The sequence below is a fragment of the Siphateles boraxobius genome, unplaced genomic scaffold (genome assembly GCF_051911475.1).
Source record: "Siphateles boraxobius isolate OS27281-9 unplaced genomic scaffold, OSU_SipBor_1 19, whole genome shotgun sequence".
Classification (NCBI taxonomy): domain Eukaryota; kingdom Metazoa; phylum Chordata; class Actinopteri; order Cypriniformes; family Leuciscidae; genus Siphateles; species Siphateles boraxobius.
The window spans coordinates 19,215,996-19,237,307 of NW_027508799.1; the positions used below are offsets into that span (position 1 = coordinate 19,215,996).

General features: G+C 36.5%; 1 protein-coding gene across 12 annotated transcripts in view; it reads left to right on the top strand.

Moving 5' to 3' along the window:
- magi2a (membrane associated guanylate kinase, WW and PDZ domain containing 2a) overlaps nt 1-21,312 on the top strand; it is a 287,056-nt gene that overhangs the window by 231,909 nt on the left and 33,835 nt on the right. For 10 of the 12 annotated variants that reach the window (XM_077234024.1, XM_077234025.1, XM_077234027.1 and 7 more), the window contains exons 11-13: nt 12,397-12,428; nt 17,074-17,242; nt 20,260-20,301. In XM_077234024.1, coding sequence (XP_077090139.1) covers nt 12,397-12,428; nt 17,074-17,242; nt 20,260-20,301 — 243 coding nt within the window. The remainder of the gene's footprint in view (nt 1-12,396; nt 12,429-17,073; nt 17,243-20,259; nt 20,302-21,312) is intronic. The other 2 variants (XM_077234030.1, XM_077234031.1) reach the window with 1 other exon arrangement.

Here is a 21,312-nt window from a genome sequence, read left to right on the forward strand (position 1 = left end):
CAATGCAAAAGGAAAAAGTGCTTCAATGGCTTTAGCTCTAACTGACACCCTTACTGAGAACATATAAGCTCTTTTTAAAAGCTGCTTGAGTCAGTGTGATTTATGACCCGTAGCAATCAGAGAGTCTGATGTAACACATAGAGAAAGAAAGCGAGGGGACATATAGAATAAAGATGCAGGACAGAGAGAATGAATAGAGATCTTAACCCTCAGAGACCCACTGTAGCAAAACTGCAACATTTGATCAAAGCAATTCAGTAATGTTGGAAATGCAACAAAATGCACAATTGCAACGCATTATGAATGAAAATATTTGGGAGAATCTAAAAACTTTTAAAGAAATGTTCAGGTCACATTTCAGCCCAATACCAAAAGGAAGGAAAAAAAAGAATATTTTTTGGAATAAATAAAGTGTAATTTACTATTACACTACAAGGTCCCATAGACATATTACAATTGGATATGTAAAATTAGTATCATTTTCTTCAATATAATGTCACAATTCATCTCGGAGGGTTAATCATAAGAAAGTGAGAAAAGAGGAGGTGAAGGAAAGAGAGCGCTAGAGAGACATTTTGAGAGCTTATTTGAATTGTATGTCTCCTCTGTGTCAGTGTAGGTGAAAGGTTAACGAGAGAGACATTAAATCCTCGTTAAGCCCCAGTGATCAGTATGCTGGATTACAGCCTCAATGCGCTTTACATACAGTATGAAGAGCGAACGCACTCCAAAGTACACTCTTTCATAAGTACACATGCATAATTAAGGTTAAGGTAATTTTATGAACATTTAAAAATGTATGAATGTCATCGCATTATACTAACAAAATATCAATCCAAGAATTTGTTTTAAAGGATATGATTTTTAAAGGAAAACATTTCATTAAACATTTCACCGTTTTAATTGACAATAATGATGACATTTATTCTGAGATTTTGGTTCGTATCTAAGAAACCTTAGTTTCTAATCTAGTCTGTAATTTCAAATATGAAATTAAGGGGATATATATACCTTTGAAAACCAGATTGCTTCAAAATTGGCCATTCAGCTCTATTGTCAGTCAGTTAATTTGAAACGATGAGGGGAACAGAAGTCACCTTGATTAATCCTGATCGCAGAGAGGTTATTGTTATTCATTCCTTACTTCATTTATCTTAATCTGTTGAGATTTGTGCCTCACCAAAGTGAAGTGTAATGTAATTACATTCTTTGTGTTTGCAAGGGCACTGACCCACAACTAGAGTGTATGTTTTGTTTCAAGTGCATGTGGGTAGATACACTTCTGTGCCACCAACAGAATCAGCGTGCTTGAAGGTCATTATGGTCACTTGAATCCGAATATGGCCTAATGTCCCATACATCAGCAATCTGTCGCATTCTCATCCTCATCATCCTTGTGTGCAGACAGACTGAACAGTGAGCCCTGAAACACTAGCCAGCCTGTTGCATCACGCTACCACCCGAGTTTAACATCCGTCTGTTCAAACATACCGTGACTGACATAAGGAGGACAGAAGATGATTTGCACAAACCAACAGTTTCTGTCAAGCCAAGTTGCAGGGTCAGTTTTATTCAATGCTGCTTCCATCTGTATTTATCTGCACCTCTTACTTTCTATTCTTCCTTTTAAAGCATTATATTCCAAGTCTTCTGAAGCCATACGATAGCTTTTATGAGTGGAAAATCCAGATTTATGCCATCCTTCTCTAGAAATCATAACATCCGAGTTAGTGAGAGAAGATCTTTTCAATGAATTGGTTTATCCTATTCACAAAATCAGACAATTATTTGACAAATCAGATCCAATAGCTACAGACCTCTAAACTTCATGTGGCCTTCAGATTAGTTCAAGAACAGTGCATAGAGAGCTTGATAGAAGGGGTTTCCATGGCCGAGCAGCTGCATCCAAGCCTTACATCGCCAAGTGCAGGGAAAAGCGTCGGATGCAGTGGTGTAAAGCACACCGCCACTGGACTCTAAAGCAGTGGAGACATGCTCCCTGGAGTGATGAATCACGCTTCTCTGTCTGGCAATCCGATGGACGAGTCTGGGTTTGGCGGCTGCCAGGAGAACGGTACTTGCCTGACTGCATTGTGCCAAGTGTAAAGTTTAATGGAGGGGGGATTATGGTGTGGGAATGTTTTCAGGGGTTGGGCTTGGCCTCTTAGTTCCAGTGAAAGGAACTCAGCATGCTAAGACATTTTAGACAATTTCATGCTCCCAACTTTGTAGGAACAGTTTGGGGATGGCCCCTTCCTTTTCCAACATGACCATTATGCACAAAGCAAGGTCCATAAAGACATGGATGAGCGAGTTTGGTGAGGAGGAACTTGACTGGCCTGCACAGAGTCTTGACCTCAACCCAATGGAACACCTTTGGGATGAATTAGAGGGGAGACTGCGAGCCAGGCCTTCGTCCAACATCAGTGCCTGACCTCACAAATGCGCTTCTAGAAGAATAGTAAAAAAAAAAACATAAACACACTCCTAAACCTTGTGGAAAGCTTTCCCAGAAGAGTTGAAGCTGTTATAGCTGCAAAGAGTGGGCCAACTCCATATTAAACCCTACGGATTAAGAATGGGATGTCATTAAAGTTCATGTCCATGTAAACACAGACATCCCAAATCTTTTGGCAAAATAGTGTATACATGCAGTTTACCAAATAACAAACAGGCCTTCTCCGTTTTACTGATCCTGTATCCTAAGTCAATGACATGAGTCGTAGCTAACTCACACAGAGAGATGTGTAATGCCAACACTTAAAGGCTTCTCTACAAATCCAATCAGTGGAACGGTCCAGGAGCGTTTAGACAGCCTATTATACACCCTAATAAAACTGTCAGTGTTCCAGTGAAATGATGTGCTAGTTCTTAATGTGCTGCAATTTGGCCCCTCTGTCACACCACTGGACACTGGCCATCCTTTCTAATTACACTAGTGCAAATGTGAGTGTCTCTTGTGAACAGTTTGGTTCACCCTCTCTGTTTCTCTTTTTTATGCCTTTTCTCTCCATCCCTGCAGATTGTTTCTCCTCTTTTCTTTTCTTAATGTCTTCGAAGCAGGAGTCTAAAGCTACATCTCAAGGCTTGTCCATTGTATAACAGTGAGTTGATTGTTTATAAATGTCTCATTCATAATGTCCAGATGGTGATGTGTTTTTTTTGCCAGATCTCTTTGTCTCTGAAATAATTTCAGTGCCCCACATGTCTAGCACTCTTCACTTGTGAAAATGCCCTTGGCTGCTGATTTAAGTGCATTTTGGCATGTTCCCCTGGAATGGTTATTGGTTGGATCTGTCTTTGAAGAGCTGCTCCAGAATCCACTGATTAACACACACCCCACCAGAGCGCCATCTGCTGTTTCCATGATTGGCTTATTTAGTGAAGATCTTATTGTTATCAGATAATTGTTGCAATGAAATGTTCCGTGGACCATCACTATGTCAGCCGTGGTATGGCAGATAGCCCAACACAACATTGATGATGATACCCAAAAGCAAGACAAAGGTTTCCAGAAGAAAACGAACGATTAATTGGAGTTTTGTGGTTTGTGTCTGTTTGAGTTTGTCTTTATGCTATAGTTTTGTACTTCTTATGACTTGACCAAATCATCTTTTAGCAGATTTGAGATTTTGATAATTACTTTTGTCCAATAAAATGCTATCTAATGAGGAAGTCCCTCCCTTTAATACCCAAGTCTGATTAGCATTATCAAGGAGCTAATCATGGTTCACGGCTGTGAAGTAAACTTAAAGCCTTTCGATATCCATCACCACAACTTTCTGTTTAAGTAGAACAAACGTCAATACAGGAGAGAAAATCAGCCATTTGATGCCTTTTTAAAGGAATAGTTCACCAAAAAACGAAATATTTGTCATGGTATGCTACTACTGGTTTGTAGAGTTTTCCATCGTAGCACCATCAGAGGTATCAACCATTTTTTTAATCTTTGCCGTTATGTAATATTTGTAGTGAGTTCTAGAGTTTAGGGTAATACTTTAGTTTGTGGACCAATTCTCACTATTAACTTGTTGCTTATTAGCATGCATATCACTATCATATTTGCTGTTTTTAGTATTTATAAAGATCATATAAATGCCATAATCTGCATGACGATATTCTACATCCCTTAATCCTACCCCATACTTAACTGAACCATTACAACCACTGCCTTTCTAACTATTAATATGCAGTAAATTAGGAGTTTAAGCCAAAAGTAGTAGTTCATTATAGTGAATATATGTTCCCCCAAACTAAAGTGTTACCAAGTTTAGCTTTTTGGCTTGCTTTGTGATAGCCAGAGCTATAAAGGCTCTTTTAGTGTCTGTTGCTAATGGTGACTAGATATTAAAGCATAAGTGTGTAATTTCTGTCCCATTACTATATTGTTGCTCAGGATTCTGAGATATTAATCTTCAAAAAGCTGCATATTAAGCTGTGAAGAAGTATTTTAGTGTAGAAACACATTTAAGCTTTATGTTGTTGTCGTAAGTCCTTATTTTGGTCACGTTTGTCAAGTTGTTTTTCCAAATCCCTGAGAGAGCATTTATGTAATTGAGTCATGTAGACATGTGGAACCAAAAGGTGATGGATATCATTCAGGCTTGTGTTTCCAGTCGCACTGTTGTCATGGCCACCAGTTAAAGCATCTGCTATTTTGGTTGTATTTGGTGTTTAGGTGAAATGTGCCGTCTAGCTTAGTGTGTATGTGCATGTTTGAGAGAGTATGTGTGCATTGTTTAAATTACCTTTCAAAGCTTGCATTAATCGGTGTGATCAGTTATCTTCTTTACTAGCAGCTTCGTCCATCCTGAAGTGTGTGTGTGTGTGTGTGTGTGTGTGTGTGTGTGTGTGTGTGTGTGTGTGTGTGTGTGTGTGTGTGTGTGTGTGTGTGTGTGTGTGTGTGTGTGTGTGTGTGTGTGTGTGTGTGTGTGTGTGTGTGTGTGTGTGTTCGTGTGCGCATGTGTGTAAAAGCAGATGACTCTTAGCTGGTTGAGAAAAAACAAACGCCTCTCAGCGTCTCATAAAAGAGGTAATTAGCTCCAGCTCTTCTCATTAGCTGATTTATACCCATTAGCTTATAGGCATGGGACCATTAACTTACCAGACACATGCTTCACAAATTCAAAAGGAGCTTATGGGGAATTGACAGTGGATATTAATGCACACACACATAGACATCTCACATAACACATACTCTGTCAAAAACACTGACTAGATTCTCAATGAGGACAGTTTGGGTCAATTTGATGATGGATTTAACCCACAATATTCTTTTGAGTTGCTATTGAACATATTCAGTATATAACATGTGCTATCTATTTAATATATTCTACTCGCAGCTTCATACCTTTATGTACTCAGCAGTCAGACAGTTACCCGCTAGGTCTGTGTGTATATTATGAATAAATTAAGATTAATGCCCCCCATCTGATCTCTGCGCTGCTTAAATCTTATTTGGTTAATGAAATGTGCCTCAGTCATAAATCGAGCACTAGACGTTAAGCAAGCCGTTGATTTGTGGCAAAGTGGACATCCGATGTCCTGACTGCGTGTAAAGTGTACCCGTTTTTAGTATTGTTGTTGTTATTTTTATTTGGTTTAATAGATTTCTAATAATAATTCATGAAAATTTATAAATGTATTAATATTTTTATAATTAAATGTGATCATTACTAACAGTTTGCCTTTGTGACAGTTCTTTGTGGCCCTGTTTACACCTAGTATTAAGATGTGTTTTGGTCGATAGGATCACATGTAGATGAGAAAAACACGTACCCATTTACACCTGGTGTTTTAATCTGTCTATTTTGTCCACTTTCAACCACTTCTGTCCTGATGTCTTCGAGGGGAGGGTCTATGGGCGGCTAAATGTATGGGTTTTTCAGATCTTTCGATCTAATGGACAAAATAAGCTCACGCAATTTAGATATGAACTTGACTGGAGACATTTGGAGTACATGAACGGCAGGAGAGCATTCGCTTTTCTGCTCTGACAGGCGCAAGACCACACCGAACGCTGTGAGTGTGTGTTAGAAATCAGGAATGGTAAGAGAACATTTTGCTTGGTACATTTTTCGTCTTCAAACTAATATTGGGTATTCAGCTGACTAAGCTGAAAAATCCCGTCTGGCTATCGCGCTTCCCATAATGTTTACGCATTTGGTCAGGAGGTGAAGAGTAGGTAGTCTTTTGTTGTTGTTGAATGCATTCGGCCACAAAGCAATCCGGTCTAATGTGTTTTCGACTAACTCTGGAAGTGCTTGAAAGTGAACAAGAGTTAGACCCTGTTTACACCTAGCGTCATCCACTTGAGATCCGATCGACCAAAACGCATCTTAATACCAGGTGTAAACAGGCCCTGTGACTGCTCTCTTCTAAATAAAGGCTATACTGTAAAGAATAGTTCCTGTATGTTGTCCACACCCGACCTGAAAAGAAATCTATACTTTGGGATATTCTCTCGACTCTTGTCGTCCTCCACTCATGTGATCACCAATTAATCGAATGCAAATTTGGACAAGTGGGCAACACTTCCATACTTGCCAGATGGCAGGATCTACTCCAGAACACATTTTCTGATAGAAGCTTGCCTGGATTAGGTTTACCCCTCACCTGCATCATACAGATTTACGGTGTTTGATGGTTTTTATTAGCATAATCTACTTAATATGCATCAAGGGTGTTGCAGAATCTAGGACGTGTTTATTTTAATGTGTCATACAGTGTGTTTACCAGCGCTTTGTTATTCAGGTTCAAATTGGGGGGGGGGGGGGGGCTGATTAAGCTGATTAAGCTAACCATGAGCTGATTAAGTCTTAAGGCTGATTAAAATATGAGTATTGTTGTCCATTTATTGTGATCTATAGCCATCAGCAAAAGTTTTTGTTTTGCAAAGCGCTACTTTAAGCAAATATTTATAAGCAAGTTTTTATAACTGTTATTTGATTAACATCCACTGATGAGGCTTGATATCTGTATTTTCCAGAGCATGCATTCCATTCATTTCTCTATCCACATATGAAGCACAATCAATCCACTTTCCCTCCCTTTCAGCTGTTCTGCCCTAGTGTCACTGATTTCTTGCTCGGTCTTGCTCACTGAAGCTGCCCGGTTTTTTCTCTCCGCTCCCTATTTGATGACTCATGCCCAGCCGACAGCAACACGCTGCACTTCTTAATCAGCCGGTTGCATGGTGCTTGCGTTGTAAAAGTGGTTTAAAGAATTCGAATTTAGTGTACATTGAAATGCTTATTTTGTGTGAGGCAACTGTATGTCAAATTCTTTATGTAGGTTGCACATCCAACTGCTGTTTAAATGAGAAAATCAAGATATAAATGTATCTAAATGTATTTATAGACATGTATTTTAGATTTCCAAAACTAAACATAAACACTTTTCAAAAAATGACACAGTTAGAAAACACACAGTATCAAGAATTTTTGTAACAATGTACAATTATATCAATATTTTGTATACAACTCATCTCTAAACCTAACCCTAACCATTTCCTATAAAATATATACAGTTTAAAAAAGTAAGTGATAGACAAGTGTATTCCAAAAATGGTGGCAAATATTTTATTTGTAATGAGTGCGGGATTTGAATTTTACGGTCTCTAATGAAGATAAAGATTGTTGAATTTGGGCAATCATATGGATTCTGAAGATTTGAATTACAGAGCACAAATAAAATTGATTACTTGTGGTCAGTTTTGAGTCACAGTAGATTTAGAAAACTGTGCAACAAAATAAGTTTTACATAAGTAATGCTTAAAGGTGTTCTAAGCGATGTCAAGCGTTTTTTAGGCCAAAACATTTTTTGTCACATACAGCAAACATCTCCTCACTATCCGCTAGCTGCCTGTCCCCTGAACACACTGTAAAAAAACACGTTCTCTTTAGACACACCAGGCTCCAAACACGGCAACAAAAACAAACTGGGCTAACCCGCACCACGAATCATAACAAACTGTTCCAGCCAATAACCGACAAGAAGGATTTGGGGGTGGGGTTTGGGGGGTTAGTGTGCGCGGATGAAGAGGAGGGAGGGTCTAGCTAGCCTCCGCTTTGTTTGACAATACTTCGAACGTCAACAAGAAGTGACGTTACCCAACATCGCTTAGAGCACCTTTTAAAGTAACTGTTAAATGCGATCGAATCCCATTGATCATAAATGCAATAGAATCAACCAATTCATTTCATGAATTAAATCTTCATAAATGTTCACAAATATTTGAGCTAAAAAACAAAATGAACTAAGGACTATTTCTCACTTATTTTCCTGATGTTTTATACATTAGAAATCCAAGATTGACTAAAAGGTCACCTTAACATAATCACTAAAGCATTTTATTCACAATCACAGTCAACCTGGGGCCTTAAAGAGCAAATACTGTACACTGTTCTGACAAGCCTTTGCCATCAATAAGTTTTTCATCTCCAGAGAGCCATGGAGCAACTCAAGAACCCTATCCACCTTATTTTGCAATGCACAAGTAAGCATTTTTTTTGTGAATGTGTGAGACTTCCAATTCATTAGCTGCTATAGAGAGATAACTAGAAAATATATAAAATTATTTGCTCTACAAAGTGTCTTTATAATTATAACAGCACATTTAAATAATACAGTGAGAAATACCAGTTTGCAACATTAATCATCATAAAAAGCTGTTTTGTTCATCTAAAAATAACCGAAAGCAAATGACACCGGAAGCCAAACACATTCAATTTACAAATTGGTGGATACAGTGAAAAAATGGTTAATGATAAAAAAGGGTACAACAGTTTGTCAGTGAATGCATGAAACCGGAAACAGAAACAGGGAATGAAACTATGGAAAAGAGGAATTTAACCATCTGAACAGAACCTTTGTTTAGTTAAAGCTGCATTCCGTAACTTTTTGGGGTTAAAAATTATCCAAAATAAATTGAGCAAGTACATTATAAGCCAGTGTTCAAAACTATCTGCTCTGTTTTTAATTCCAGTGCTACTGGTGGATTTCCACGGGAAATTTGAGCATATCTTTGCGTCATTACAACACATCTGTACACATACAGAAGGAGTCTCGGCTAGTAGGCTATATTGTGTGTGAGGATGTTGGAGGTGGAGATTTATAGCCTTTTCTCACAGCACTTGATATAATTAAACTTATCAATTTGATGGCGGATCCAGAAAGGTTCAAACGACAATCACCTGTGACAATTGGAGATTCACCCGTTGTAAAATGCAAAAGACTTCATTTGGACTTAAAAGAGACTGCAACCGGGCCCATGCGAAAACAAGGATAAATATCTGAAGGGCATTAAATTTAGTCATGCAATGCTGATGTTGTTAGCATTTACACATTCTCCTCAACACATTGGATTCATCCGCGCTGTGCCGTGCACAACCCACGTAAAGTTGATAGTTCCGCGAATAACTGCAATTGCAGATTTCGAACAGAGATGGCGACAAAGAGGAAAAACTACGGACTGCAGCTTTAATTAATTGTCCGATACTTGCAATGCATTAGCCATTGAACGAGCGTCCGGATATTCAGTCAGGAGAATGTGTTGATGATTCAGTGGTCCGATAATGCTGAAGTTGCTATCTATTTCTGGACTGTTGAACGAAGAAATTATGATGAACTTGAACTTGGGAAGTTTGCCTGACTCAGTCGTTGTCAAGAAAGTTACAATAGTTGTAACGTGGGGCCCTGTCACCATGGCTTATCTACATATAATATACACAATCATTTAGATACTCAAAATACAAATTTGTAGATGCCAAAAAAAGTACAGATGAGGTTACGTTATCTAGTGGTTCTATCATAAAGCATGTATAAAACGTTATACAATACAAAGACACTATACAAGACTTTTAATTATACACAATGTATTGAAGATGCATGTTCATTCATAGATTGATTGATTAATAAAAAGAGTCCATTTTTTTATGGGCATTATGTGCGTTTCAAATATAATGAATAATTCTGATTGGTCCTGACGCTACAGAACATTTGTGGGTAAATAAGGTTCAAAGATGTCCCTTTGAGGGTACTGCCCCAGTGACAAGCTGTTTTCCCCCTAAAGTTTTGAAAGTTTTTTTTTTTCTGAGTGTATAAATATTTACAAAAATCATTTATAATTATAAAAATAAATATATATAATTATATTAACAATGAAAAAAAGTGTGAATTTTGCAATCAACCTTTTACACAGCTTAATGCTTTATTGGATTCACTGCAGTCCTAATATGTGTCTCTGTCGCTAATTCCAAACAGGTATTTTGCACTGCCTTGTTCATTCCTGAAGGTCATCTGTGGTAAGACATGAAAGACAGAGAGGCAGACAGAGGTTGAATGCAAGACACTGGACGGCCTGTGCTGTGTGTATGCATGTGTTTGTTTTTGCACTCCAAGGCCGATTTAAGAGGAGTTTAGAGAGAAAATATTCATGAATCTGTCGTTTGATGTCGGCGGGTATTGTTTAGCTCTTAATACCAGGAGAGGTGCTCTAGACTGACAATACTTCCTGTTTGTTATGATTAGAGTTCAGAAGCCTCATGGCCTTTCGCCTCATCTCAGCCAATGTTTTTCCTCCAGAGGGAAAGTGAGCATTTGATGTGATGTGAAGATGCCGTTCAGTGCATTTTAAGTGTATTTCTGTCATTGGATTTGGGCATCCTTTCATTGATTGCAGCAGGGAAAAAACGTTGTAAATTTTTTGTCATCAAAAAGGTATCAACAAATACAGTCCTTAGGGTCAAACTTGAATATTTTACATTTAAATCTCTTTTACAAGATACATGAAATATTCACCACTTGTCCTCAAAATGCAATTGCTTCAGAGAGGATTTTTTCTAGATTGAATAGATATTTGAATAGCTCCTGTTTGAATTGTATCTTCAGAGTTAATTACATATTAAATTGTTTCGATTTTAAGCACTGTTCCTTTTGTAATTCAACACTAATCCTGTTAGAGTTTATTTTAAGCTCTTTAAAGGTGCAATGTGTAATATTTCTGAGGATCTATTGACAGAAATGCAATATAAGATCCATAACTATGTTTTCAGTGGTGTATAAAGACCTTGCATAATGAACCGTTATATTTGTATTACCTTAGAATGAGCAGTTTCTATCTACATACACCGCGGGTTCCCTTACATTGAAATGCGCCGACATGTTTCTACAGTAGCCCTAAACGGACAAACGCGTTTCGTTACTATGTTGCTCTTCGTGCAATGAAGCAAGCTTTGTTCAGCGAATGAAACACTGACACAATGATGAACATGTAACAAATATTCGCAATAACTTATAGTTTTACTGAATAATTAAGTAAACATAATTTCTTAATTTATCCTTGTAAAGAAACCTCATTGCTGAACTGGTTACTCTCTGCTGTCTCAGACAATGACGGATTTTCCTGTCGGCCACCGTAACTTTTGTTGGTTGCAATTCGTAACCTCACAACTAGATGCCGCTAAAAATCATAAAACAAAACAACATAAACAAAGAGGAAAAAAATGCTTGCTTACCATTTAGAATATCAATCATGTTGATCACTTTCTTCATTTCCGGGCGGCTCATGTTGTTATGAAAATAATGGAATGCTCAGGTAAGATGTCATAAATTAGAACAGACTTCTGTCTGTGCTGTCTTGACTTCTTTGCTCAATTTCATCACTGCGCTTTTCTTCTCGTGCACTGACTGGTTCACTAAGTTGAACAGCCAATCAGAGTTCTCTGTCTCTCCGACAACACTGACGCAAATGGATGGCAATTTTATATGTTCAATCTGCCAAAAAGCTGCTGACGATTTCCGACTAGTGCAGATGGTATGGAACACGCCACAAAACCAAGCTGACAGATGCTCAACGATGGCCCAACATTGGCTGATTGCCAACCATCAGCTTGGGGTTTCAGGGCCTTTAGGGACTTCATGGATATGTTTAGACTTTGATATTTGTAAGTTTTAGAATTTTCAAATATATGTTAAATATATGTTCCGAACTATTTCTTGGTCGCTCATCAAATAGGCAAATTGAACTTCTTTGTATAAAAGTTGAGATTTCCTTCCTTCCAATGAATCTCAAATCATGCTGGATTATCAATTTCTGCATAAAGTTGCATTAAAATTTTGTATTAAATTAGAATATTACAAAATAGAAATAATTTCAGAAATAGCTTTTGGACCCCACTCTAGAAAAGAAAACTTTAATATTAGCTAAAATAAATATAATCCTCACACTCAGATTGTACCCCACGAAGGAATGGCTCTGGAGTAAACAAACTAAAATGCTAATAAGAGGTTGTCGTCCAGGACTTTTCCTGGTTTTGTTTTATTTAAAATTCCCACTTTGAATTTTATATTAAAGCTCCAGCAGGCTAAAAGTTTTGTTTGTTTTTACCATTGCAGGACACTTTTCACCTTGGAAGACCTCAAAACAGGTAAAACGTACCGTATTTCAGCCTTCTGATTTAAATTAATAAACTAACAGTAACTGTGCACTCTCACTATTTCACTGATTAAGGCATATTATACATTATGCAGAATATGAATGAATAACCTTGACTGTAGGGCTTTATTACTAAGCTGAATGCATACCAGATGCTTTATTAAATTGTTATAACATATTACCACTAATTGCATTGTACTAAGCTACTGCTTGTGCCTTTTAATATACAGTACAGTAAGAATGACTAATTTTCATGTGTGTGAGTGCAAAGAATTAGGTTAAGGAAATTCATTGTTAAAAGATGTGGGAACCTTAAATAAACACTTAATATGTCATAATTACACAGCTGAGAACAAACTCTTAAGATCACCACACCTTCACTAATATTTTCCCACTAACCAGTCCGCTGTGTAATGTGGCAGTCTGTCCATGTCCTGTCCACTGTTTCTGATCCAATATTGTCTGCTTGACCACATATCAAGCTGTATATGAACTTGAACTTTATATGTGTAAAAATATTTGAAAACAATTCAAATGATTTTAATAATTTGCAAATAATCTTTTCTAATTTAAAAAAAAAATCTGGCTAAATCTAGTTATGCTCAGGCGGCCGGCTAGAATTTGCATATTTCGCATATATAATATATGTATTTTAGATATGTTTTGCAAATCCAAAAGTTTGCAAAAATTGCAACTGAAAAGTTTATTATTAAAAATGTTGGACCCCTAGTTGAACACACACACACACACACAGTATATATATATATATATATATATATATATATATATATATATATATATATATATATATATGCCTTCTCATGCACACACACATCTATTTATTTTTGGTTTGAGAACCCTGCCCTGTCTGCTTCATATAACAAAGGCTTGACTGGTCATAAATCGACTGATTTTTCTTCAGACTACAGAGAGTCAGTGGCACTGCCTTGAGCTGCTGCCGACTGTACTGTCATTCTTCAACACATATCTTTGTATCTATCTCTAGGGAACAGAACTGGGACAGAGTGAAAGTAGTACCCGCTACTGCAGTACAGTAGAGAGCTGCTTGGTCTTTATCATCTCACTCCCTCCCTAATGCTGGGGTTTAATTAGACATCATTTGCTTTAAGAATATCTCTACGGCCAGAAAGTTTCATTACTTGAAAATGTTAAAGTAGTCCATCTTTTTTTCGCAATTATCCATGTCTAAAGAATATTAGCCTGCAACGCTGAGTCACAGCACTGCATCATTTAATCGATTGAAATTATGAAATGCCAGTAAATGATACTATGGCTTTTGCTACAGACCACCCAATGGTTATAGCTGTCAAAATACAGAAATGTTGTAATGCATATGAGAACCGCCTAAATGCATATGGTGTATAATAGGGATGGGACGATACAGCTGAAAAATGTTAATATCTGTGGAAAAGGAGGGGCCGAGAGCCGCGGGAATGGAGCGAGTCACCTGTCGTCACTCCTCCTTTTATCCTTCCGTTCATTAGCACATGCGATATCGGCCTCGCTCTGTTCCCACGGCTCTCTGCCCCGCCCTGCTTACCTCAATATCTTTCAGGCTTCTGACAATAGTTCTGTTATTGATATTTGTTCTAAAATGGCTCAGCAGTACCATCATTTTGACCAAATAGCCATTATTGCAAAGGAGATGTTGCTTTACTAAATGAACTGAATCGTTTGAATCATGATTTATATTAAATATTCCTCACAAGTCATGAAGTACTGAGTGCAAACGCTCCAATTTCCACAGAAACTAAAAGGCCAAATTTAAAATGCGTTACAATTACCACTACACTTTATCCTAAATGTCGGATATAATGCCCAGCACCAGTTTACATTAAATACATACACAATGTACAGAAGAATCTGATAATGGAAATCTGATGTTTACAAACTCCATCTACACCACATTGTCCAGATACTCTAATGTTTGCTCACTCTTTCCTCATAAAGTGAACTATGTGACATTCATTATATAGCTTCCCTTCCCTTTACCTCTGGAGTGATAAAACGTTGTCGGGATAATTCCGATTCACGTGGCTACGCGGAAGCGCTAAAAAATTCACAGAGCCACCAGGCACTGTTTTATGCAAATGAGTGGCCGGATCGCATAAAATAATTTTCTGTTAGAACGGTTTCGTGTTAGCGGCCCCTAAGTTAATAACTAATGATCGTTGCGACAGAAGTGAATCAATCAAAACTAACTTTAGCTAGATAATAACTTTAATCTAGAGCTGATGTAAAGCCAAAACAATCTCTGTTACTTTAATTTCCTATTATCACTGTAAAGCTGCTTTGAAACAGTCCATATTGTTAAAAGCGCTATATAAATGAAGGTGACTTGACTTGACTGACTTGTGAAGGAGTGAACAAGTGAGCAGAATGTGTGAGATGTGTAAAATGCCAACCCAATATCAGTCTATTTCCATTTCATCTCTGGATTATTAAACTCATATATCCCATTCTCACAGACTCTGACTCAAAGATGAAGAGTGTCTGAGCAAATAAAACAAGTTAAAACATGAAATACTTATAATAAAACTGTATTTTTTTATTAATCAAAAACCTGAACCAAGCACAAACCTAAAGTTATATATGAAAAACTGACGTGCACCCACCCAAAACAGTTTGTCCTTTAGCAGACCTCTAGCGGGAGCTGCAAAAACATTTCCAATGGATGTTAATTCTTTAAGGGAACGTTTACTTTGAGCAAAAACTTGTCTGCATGCTCTGGCAATATTAATATCATCTATGAGCTAATGTGCGCGTGCGTATGAGTTTGCTTGGCAGTGACATGTTATAATAGGTTTGTTTCCCATCTGCAGACAGCAGCCCAGAGGCATTCGCCTTCATCCTCTAGAGCTCCTCTAGATTAACATGCTTACACAGACCTCCTTTAATAAGCCCTGGCATCTTTCTCATCCTGGCATCTACTTACTTCCTTTGTTGACTATTCCCCCCTCTTCTTTAATCAGGCCTTTTGTTTGGCTTTGCTTTTCGGGTGCTTTTACACTAGAGCTATCGGTGGAACCCGAATTCATTTGTTGTATAAGTTTGGTTAGTTTAGTTTATTTTAAAGAGGACCTATTATACCCCTTTTTACAAGATGTAATATTAGTCTCAGGTGTGCTCAGAATGTGCCTGTGAAGTTTCAGCCCGTTCTGCCAAAAACTAAAACATCTGTTTGGCCTTATCATCTCTATAACGGTCACACTCACGTAACATTGCAGTTCTTCATCATCATGAAAATCTATTATCTGCATGTTTTTTTAAAGCCAAATCGGTCTAAACTTCTGATAGGTGGTTTTCTGAGCGCACACATCCAAACCACTCGCACAGAAAGCCGAATGTCAGACGGGGCGTCCCGTGAGTATTAAACTAAGTTCTCTTTGACGTTAAATTGTGCTTAAACTGTCAAATATACAGAAGGTTTTGTCTGTGAGCGTAAACAGCAAGTAAAGATATCGCATGTGTTTATTAGATTTGTGTAAAAAGCAGCGTATTACACAGTACCTACTGCTTTATATGCTGTTAATATGAAACACACAACAAAAGAAAAACAGAAAATCACTCGCTGCACTTGATTGAATAACTTAGCTTTAATAAGAATACATTAATGTTAAAACACCATGTAAAAGTGATTTATGCATATTAGGTGCCCTTTAAGGCTTTTTTTGTTATTTATTTTTTTTATTTTTTTGCTGTAACACTGTGTATTCCTTGGGTTGGGCAAAATTCATAATTGGCTCACTTCTCTTACGATTCATGAGCTGGAATTGAACTGGCCACGACCCCACAGGAAGTTGAATGAGAAAATGAAGTAGAATTGACTTAACTAAAATTGTTGTTCAGTATTTAGTTACGGTCAGTTATTGAATTGAAAAAGTCATTAAAACATCTATTTAACCTGTTTTTGGGAGAATAGTTTTTTATGTATTTATTGATATCTCATAATTTGGCAAAGGGATTTTTATATATATATATAAATCCCTTTGCCAAATTATGAGATATCAATAAATACATTTAAAAACTATTCTCCCAAAAAGTTTAAATAGATGTTTTAATGACTTTTTCACTCATTAAAACATATATAGCCTATATATATATATATATATATTATAAGCAATCGAATCGATTATAAGCAATCGAATCTTGTGTGAAAATAGCCTTGATATTAGAAAAGCAGACTTCTATGTCTGCTTGCTGTTCTTTGTGCATTCTGTTTGCATAACCTAATTTTGGGTGTCGTGCGAGAGCCCGGTGCAGTGAAGTGGTTTGGGAGCGTTTCATCCACATCTGCATTAGCATGAGAAAACACAAAGATTACATTCAGTATCGTCAGCAATAGAGAAACGCATCAAGCGTCCTTGATGAGCCCTTGATGCCGCCTTATTTTGCTGAGCTAGAACTAACTTGCCATGCATTGTATGTACACTTCATTTAAAAACTAATTACCGCAAGAGCGAGTTCATTGTTAAACACCTTCCTATCCCACGGCCAGTGAAATTCCAGGCGGAAGTTGCCTGGAAGAGCTCAATTTGCTTACTCATTTTAGCATTTTATTAACCTCAGCGCTGGGAGATGATTGGGTGCTTTACTGAATGCCGGTGTATTTGCAGGTCTTGGAACATTGGGATCCTCACAGCAGTCCCACAACCAGTCTTTCTATCCATGCTCTCCCTCACAGCACTCCATATCTGCACTGGCCCTCAGGTCCAGAGTTTGACTTGACCAAACCTGACCCCTATGACCTGTATGAGAAGTCCAGAACTATCTATGAGAATAGGCGTAAGTAACTGAAGCAACATCTTGCTAGCATCTAAAGCTATTGATGTCTACTTAGCCTGCTGCTAATCTGTGCTGTTTACCTACTGTGTTTTTCCACTTTTAAATTATTTCCACTCCAAACATATGGAATTAATATTGTGCTTATACATTTTCTGCTGTTCTTCCAACAAAAAAAAAAGAAGTGTAGCACTGTGTCCTAATGAAGCACAATGCTCTAAAATAGCTAGCGTAGCGATAAAAGCTATCTTGTCAATGGTATGTTTTTCTGAGACTGGGATGAGTGACAATACATTTTGGTGATTAGGTTATTATACTCTCTCAGACTCACAAAATACCTTTTCATTGTTGTAACTTACAACCTATCTTATCTTCCATGTTAAGTGTTTTGAGGTTATTGTTTCTTGTCTATTTGGAATTTTCCCACAATGAAATCCGTAGGGCTGCTCTAAGTCAACTAAAGTTCTCCCAGACTCCAGTGACTTCAACGTTATCTAACACTTTACATTATTAATGCAGGTACTTTCTTAACCAAATTTAGAGACATTACCACACATATAGGCTTTCTGAACTCGTCGAGGTCCCCCTATGAACCAACATTCATAGCATTTTAAGTAGTAGCATATGTTTAATTCAACAAATAGTTTTAAATTCTTTCATTCGTACAAATATGAATATACTTACACATGTATGAAATTGCCTGCATAGTGAACAAATACGTCTGAACTGTTAATTGAGTTGATGTTGCATTTCTAAAAGTGTGTTTAGACTGACAGCAATTAAATCAGTGGAGGTCAACATGTCGTTTTGTTGTTAGATGCATATATATTCAACTGCTATATATTCTCTCCTTTTACTGGTCACTTCATCCTTTCACTGTGCATTTGCATAAAGTTGAACTGCTATACTGTACTAGATTTTCTATGGTATTAAATCAGCAGGGAGTTGGTGTGCTCTCCCTCATTACTGTTTCCTATTCTATACCTCCTCCTTTATGTTGTATATCGTGTTCTTTTTAGTATTCACAGCTGGCAATGACAGCTTGGCAAATGGCAATGGAGATGTTGGTTAATATAGTGTTGATGTTGTTTGATAATGTCATTATCTTGTCCATAGATTTATATGAGGTTTCTTCTTTATAGATATAGATCTTATTATATCGGAGTCGCTTTAGCATCTATTGTAGTAGATTTGCTGGTGTCATAGATATTAGATATGCTGTGCGCAAACCGTTCAGTTTCTCTTCCAGGTAAGTATGCTTGCTTCCTGAAGGTTGATTACATTTTGTATTTGTTTCTGTGAGCCTCATTTTATTTTTATTTTATGAGCAAGATGTTTTAAACAGCCTCATTTTGAGAAATTGCACTTCTTTCTAAATTGATATTGGCAATGTTTCAGTACGTTCATTCATAAGACTGTTAATGTTTTATAGCTTTTTGAATGTCATTTGATGTCGCAAAGATGAGGTAAAGATGTCCTGTTGACGAATAGATGGCTGTTTTTCAAACTCTTAAATCTTACTCATATTCAAGTACTACACTGTAAATAAAAAGTTGCCTTAAATTTTTAAGTATAATCAACTTGGGTGTTTAAGTAATTTCAACTTAAAACAATTATTACAAAACTGACAAAAAAAATTACAAAACTGACTTTAAAAATGAGTTGAATCTTATTAAACTTATTTAAAAAAGTTGAAATTGCTTAACTTATTTTGGTGAGTTAAAGCTATATAAAAAACATGTCATAACTTATTAATCATACATTTTTATAGTGTACAGGAGCTCAAGTTTTCACAACAAGGACACGTATTCTGTTTATGTTAATGCATATTTTATGTGATCTTTGATATGTGTTTAAATGCATAAATCTTAATATTTTTTTAATTTATGTTTAATATTTGGTAAGGTCTGCTGCACTTGCATGGTGATTTTTTTTTCACTTATCATTGTATAGATGTTATTTTCATCAACTAAAATCATAATGCATGTAATGTAATGTAAAAATATGACATGATGAAATTTAGACAGAATTTTAGGACATTTTATCTCTACAAAAATTTAAAATCAGCACCATTGAACAATATTTGATATATCATGTAAAAAGGCTGAAAATAATATTTCAGCTTTTATCTATTTGCTCTGAAATGACTTTATAGAGTAATTTTTCAGTCATAGCAATAATTTAAAAAACAAAAAAGTTCATCTATTCAATGCATGTTTACCATGCTGCTCTTAATGATCACAAATGAGAATATTTCATCTTTCAAACGCACTAATTTAACAATAAATAACAGACAGCAACATTCGCCTATCAAAACATTTTAAAGCATGCAAAAGGTCACTCAAAGACCTCCATGAACACATTGAAGTAATTTGATTCTGAGCTGATTCTTTTCAAAATAGCTAATTTGCATAAATAAATCGAACTCTAATGCAATTGATTTAAATAAGATGCACTTAATATTCTCATGACACAAGAGGGCACAAAACATAAAACCAGCCTACTGTTGCAGTCAAATGAAAAGCGTGTAAATCACCGAATATAAACCAATATATTGGTTTAATTTCACCAGCATAGAGGTTGTACATATCGACCAGCTCTAGCAGAGAGGCAGATGAAGTTGCAAGAATGATGCAGTTGAAGACCCGACTCCCTCTCAGAATCAAAATCAGGCTCAAGCTCCACCTGGAACCTATTTTAAATGTGAAATACATACAACATGATCGTGTCTATCAGTTCCTGCTGCTCTAAAACAGAGGATGAACTTCTGTTTGACATACTGTATAAAATGGCAGTGAATAAAATAAAGAACTGACTTCATACATCCACTAAAAAGAAAAAAGAAAAAAAACATTTGATTAAAATTGTGAAAGTAGTTAGGGGCACTGTATAATATCTTCATTGGGCATTATTTTAGCGGTGAGACAGGTATGCATAAATTGTCGGAAGTATATTTCCAGGTGTGTATGTTTATATAAGCATTGATTTATGGGCTGTCCTTGTATCTCTCCCTTTTTTAGAGCCAGGGCTTCCTCGAGCAGCCATCCCAGCTGACCTCTCCGGTGAGTAAATATATCTGCACCCAAAACAGAAACAGTCTGACAGAAAGAGTTCTGCATAAAGTCTGAAATCCATGTTTTATATATATATATATATATATATATATATATATATATATATACAGTGACCTCTATACATTTTTTTAATGTTAAGTAAAGGTTTTCTTTCTGTAATTTGACAGAAATTACTTTTCACGTTAATTTTAGTATCCTCAAATAAACTGTTATTTATGTCACCTGAAATCATATGCCATTTAATTACAAATTTGACTAACCCCAACCTTAAAAAAATAATGTTTCATCAAAAGACCAAAACGATCACTTCTGTTTTTAAATCAATACTATTAAAGATATTTGATATATTATTATTATTATTATTATTATTATTATTATTATTATTATTATTATTATTATTATTATTATTATTAGACTTTATTGTCCACCTTAGTGGAAATTTGTCTTCGACTTCTCCAAACAGATATGCATCAGAGATGCCACAGTTAAAATCTCAAAAATACACACAGTTAAGAGTATGACCGTACCACCATCAACATACAACAACAGAAATGGAAAGCAGCGCAGCGACAAAAAAAAATGCTTTCAGATTGAATTAAGTTCCTGTATGGCATAGGGAATAAAAGATCTCTTATAGACGTTCCGGCTTGCCCTTGGGACACTGAATCTACGGCCAGATGGGAGCAACTCAAACTCTGAGTTGAGTGGGTCTAGGGTGTCTACTGATGTCTGTCGGGCCTTCCTGAGTACCGCCCTATCAAATACATCCCCAAGCTGCCTTTGTGATTTGCCAATCACCTTCCCTGCAATATTAACAATTTTGGAAAGCTTGTTTTTGTCTTTCACATTCAGGTTGCCATACAAAGCTGTTATATTAAACTGTAAAATGCTTTCTACCAGGCCCCTATATGCCATATCGAGAATTTGTTGACTGACCCTGAAGCTCCTCAACTTTCTAATTAAAAATAATCACTGGTTAGCTCTCTTAAAAATACTCTC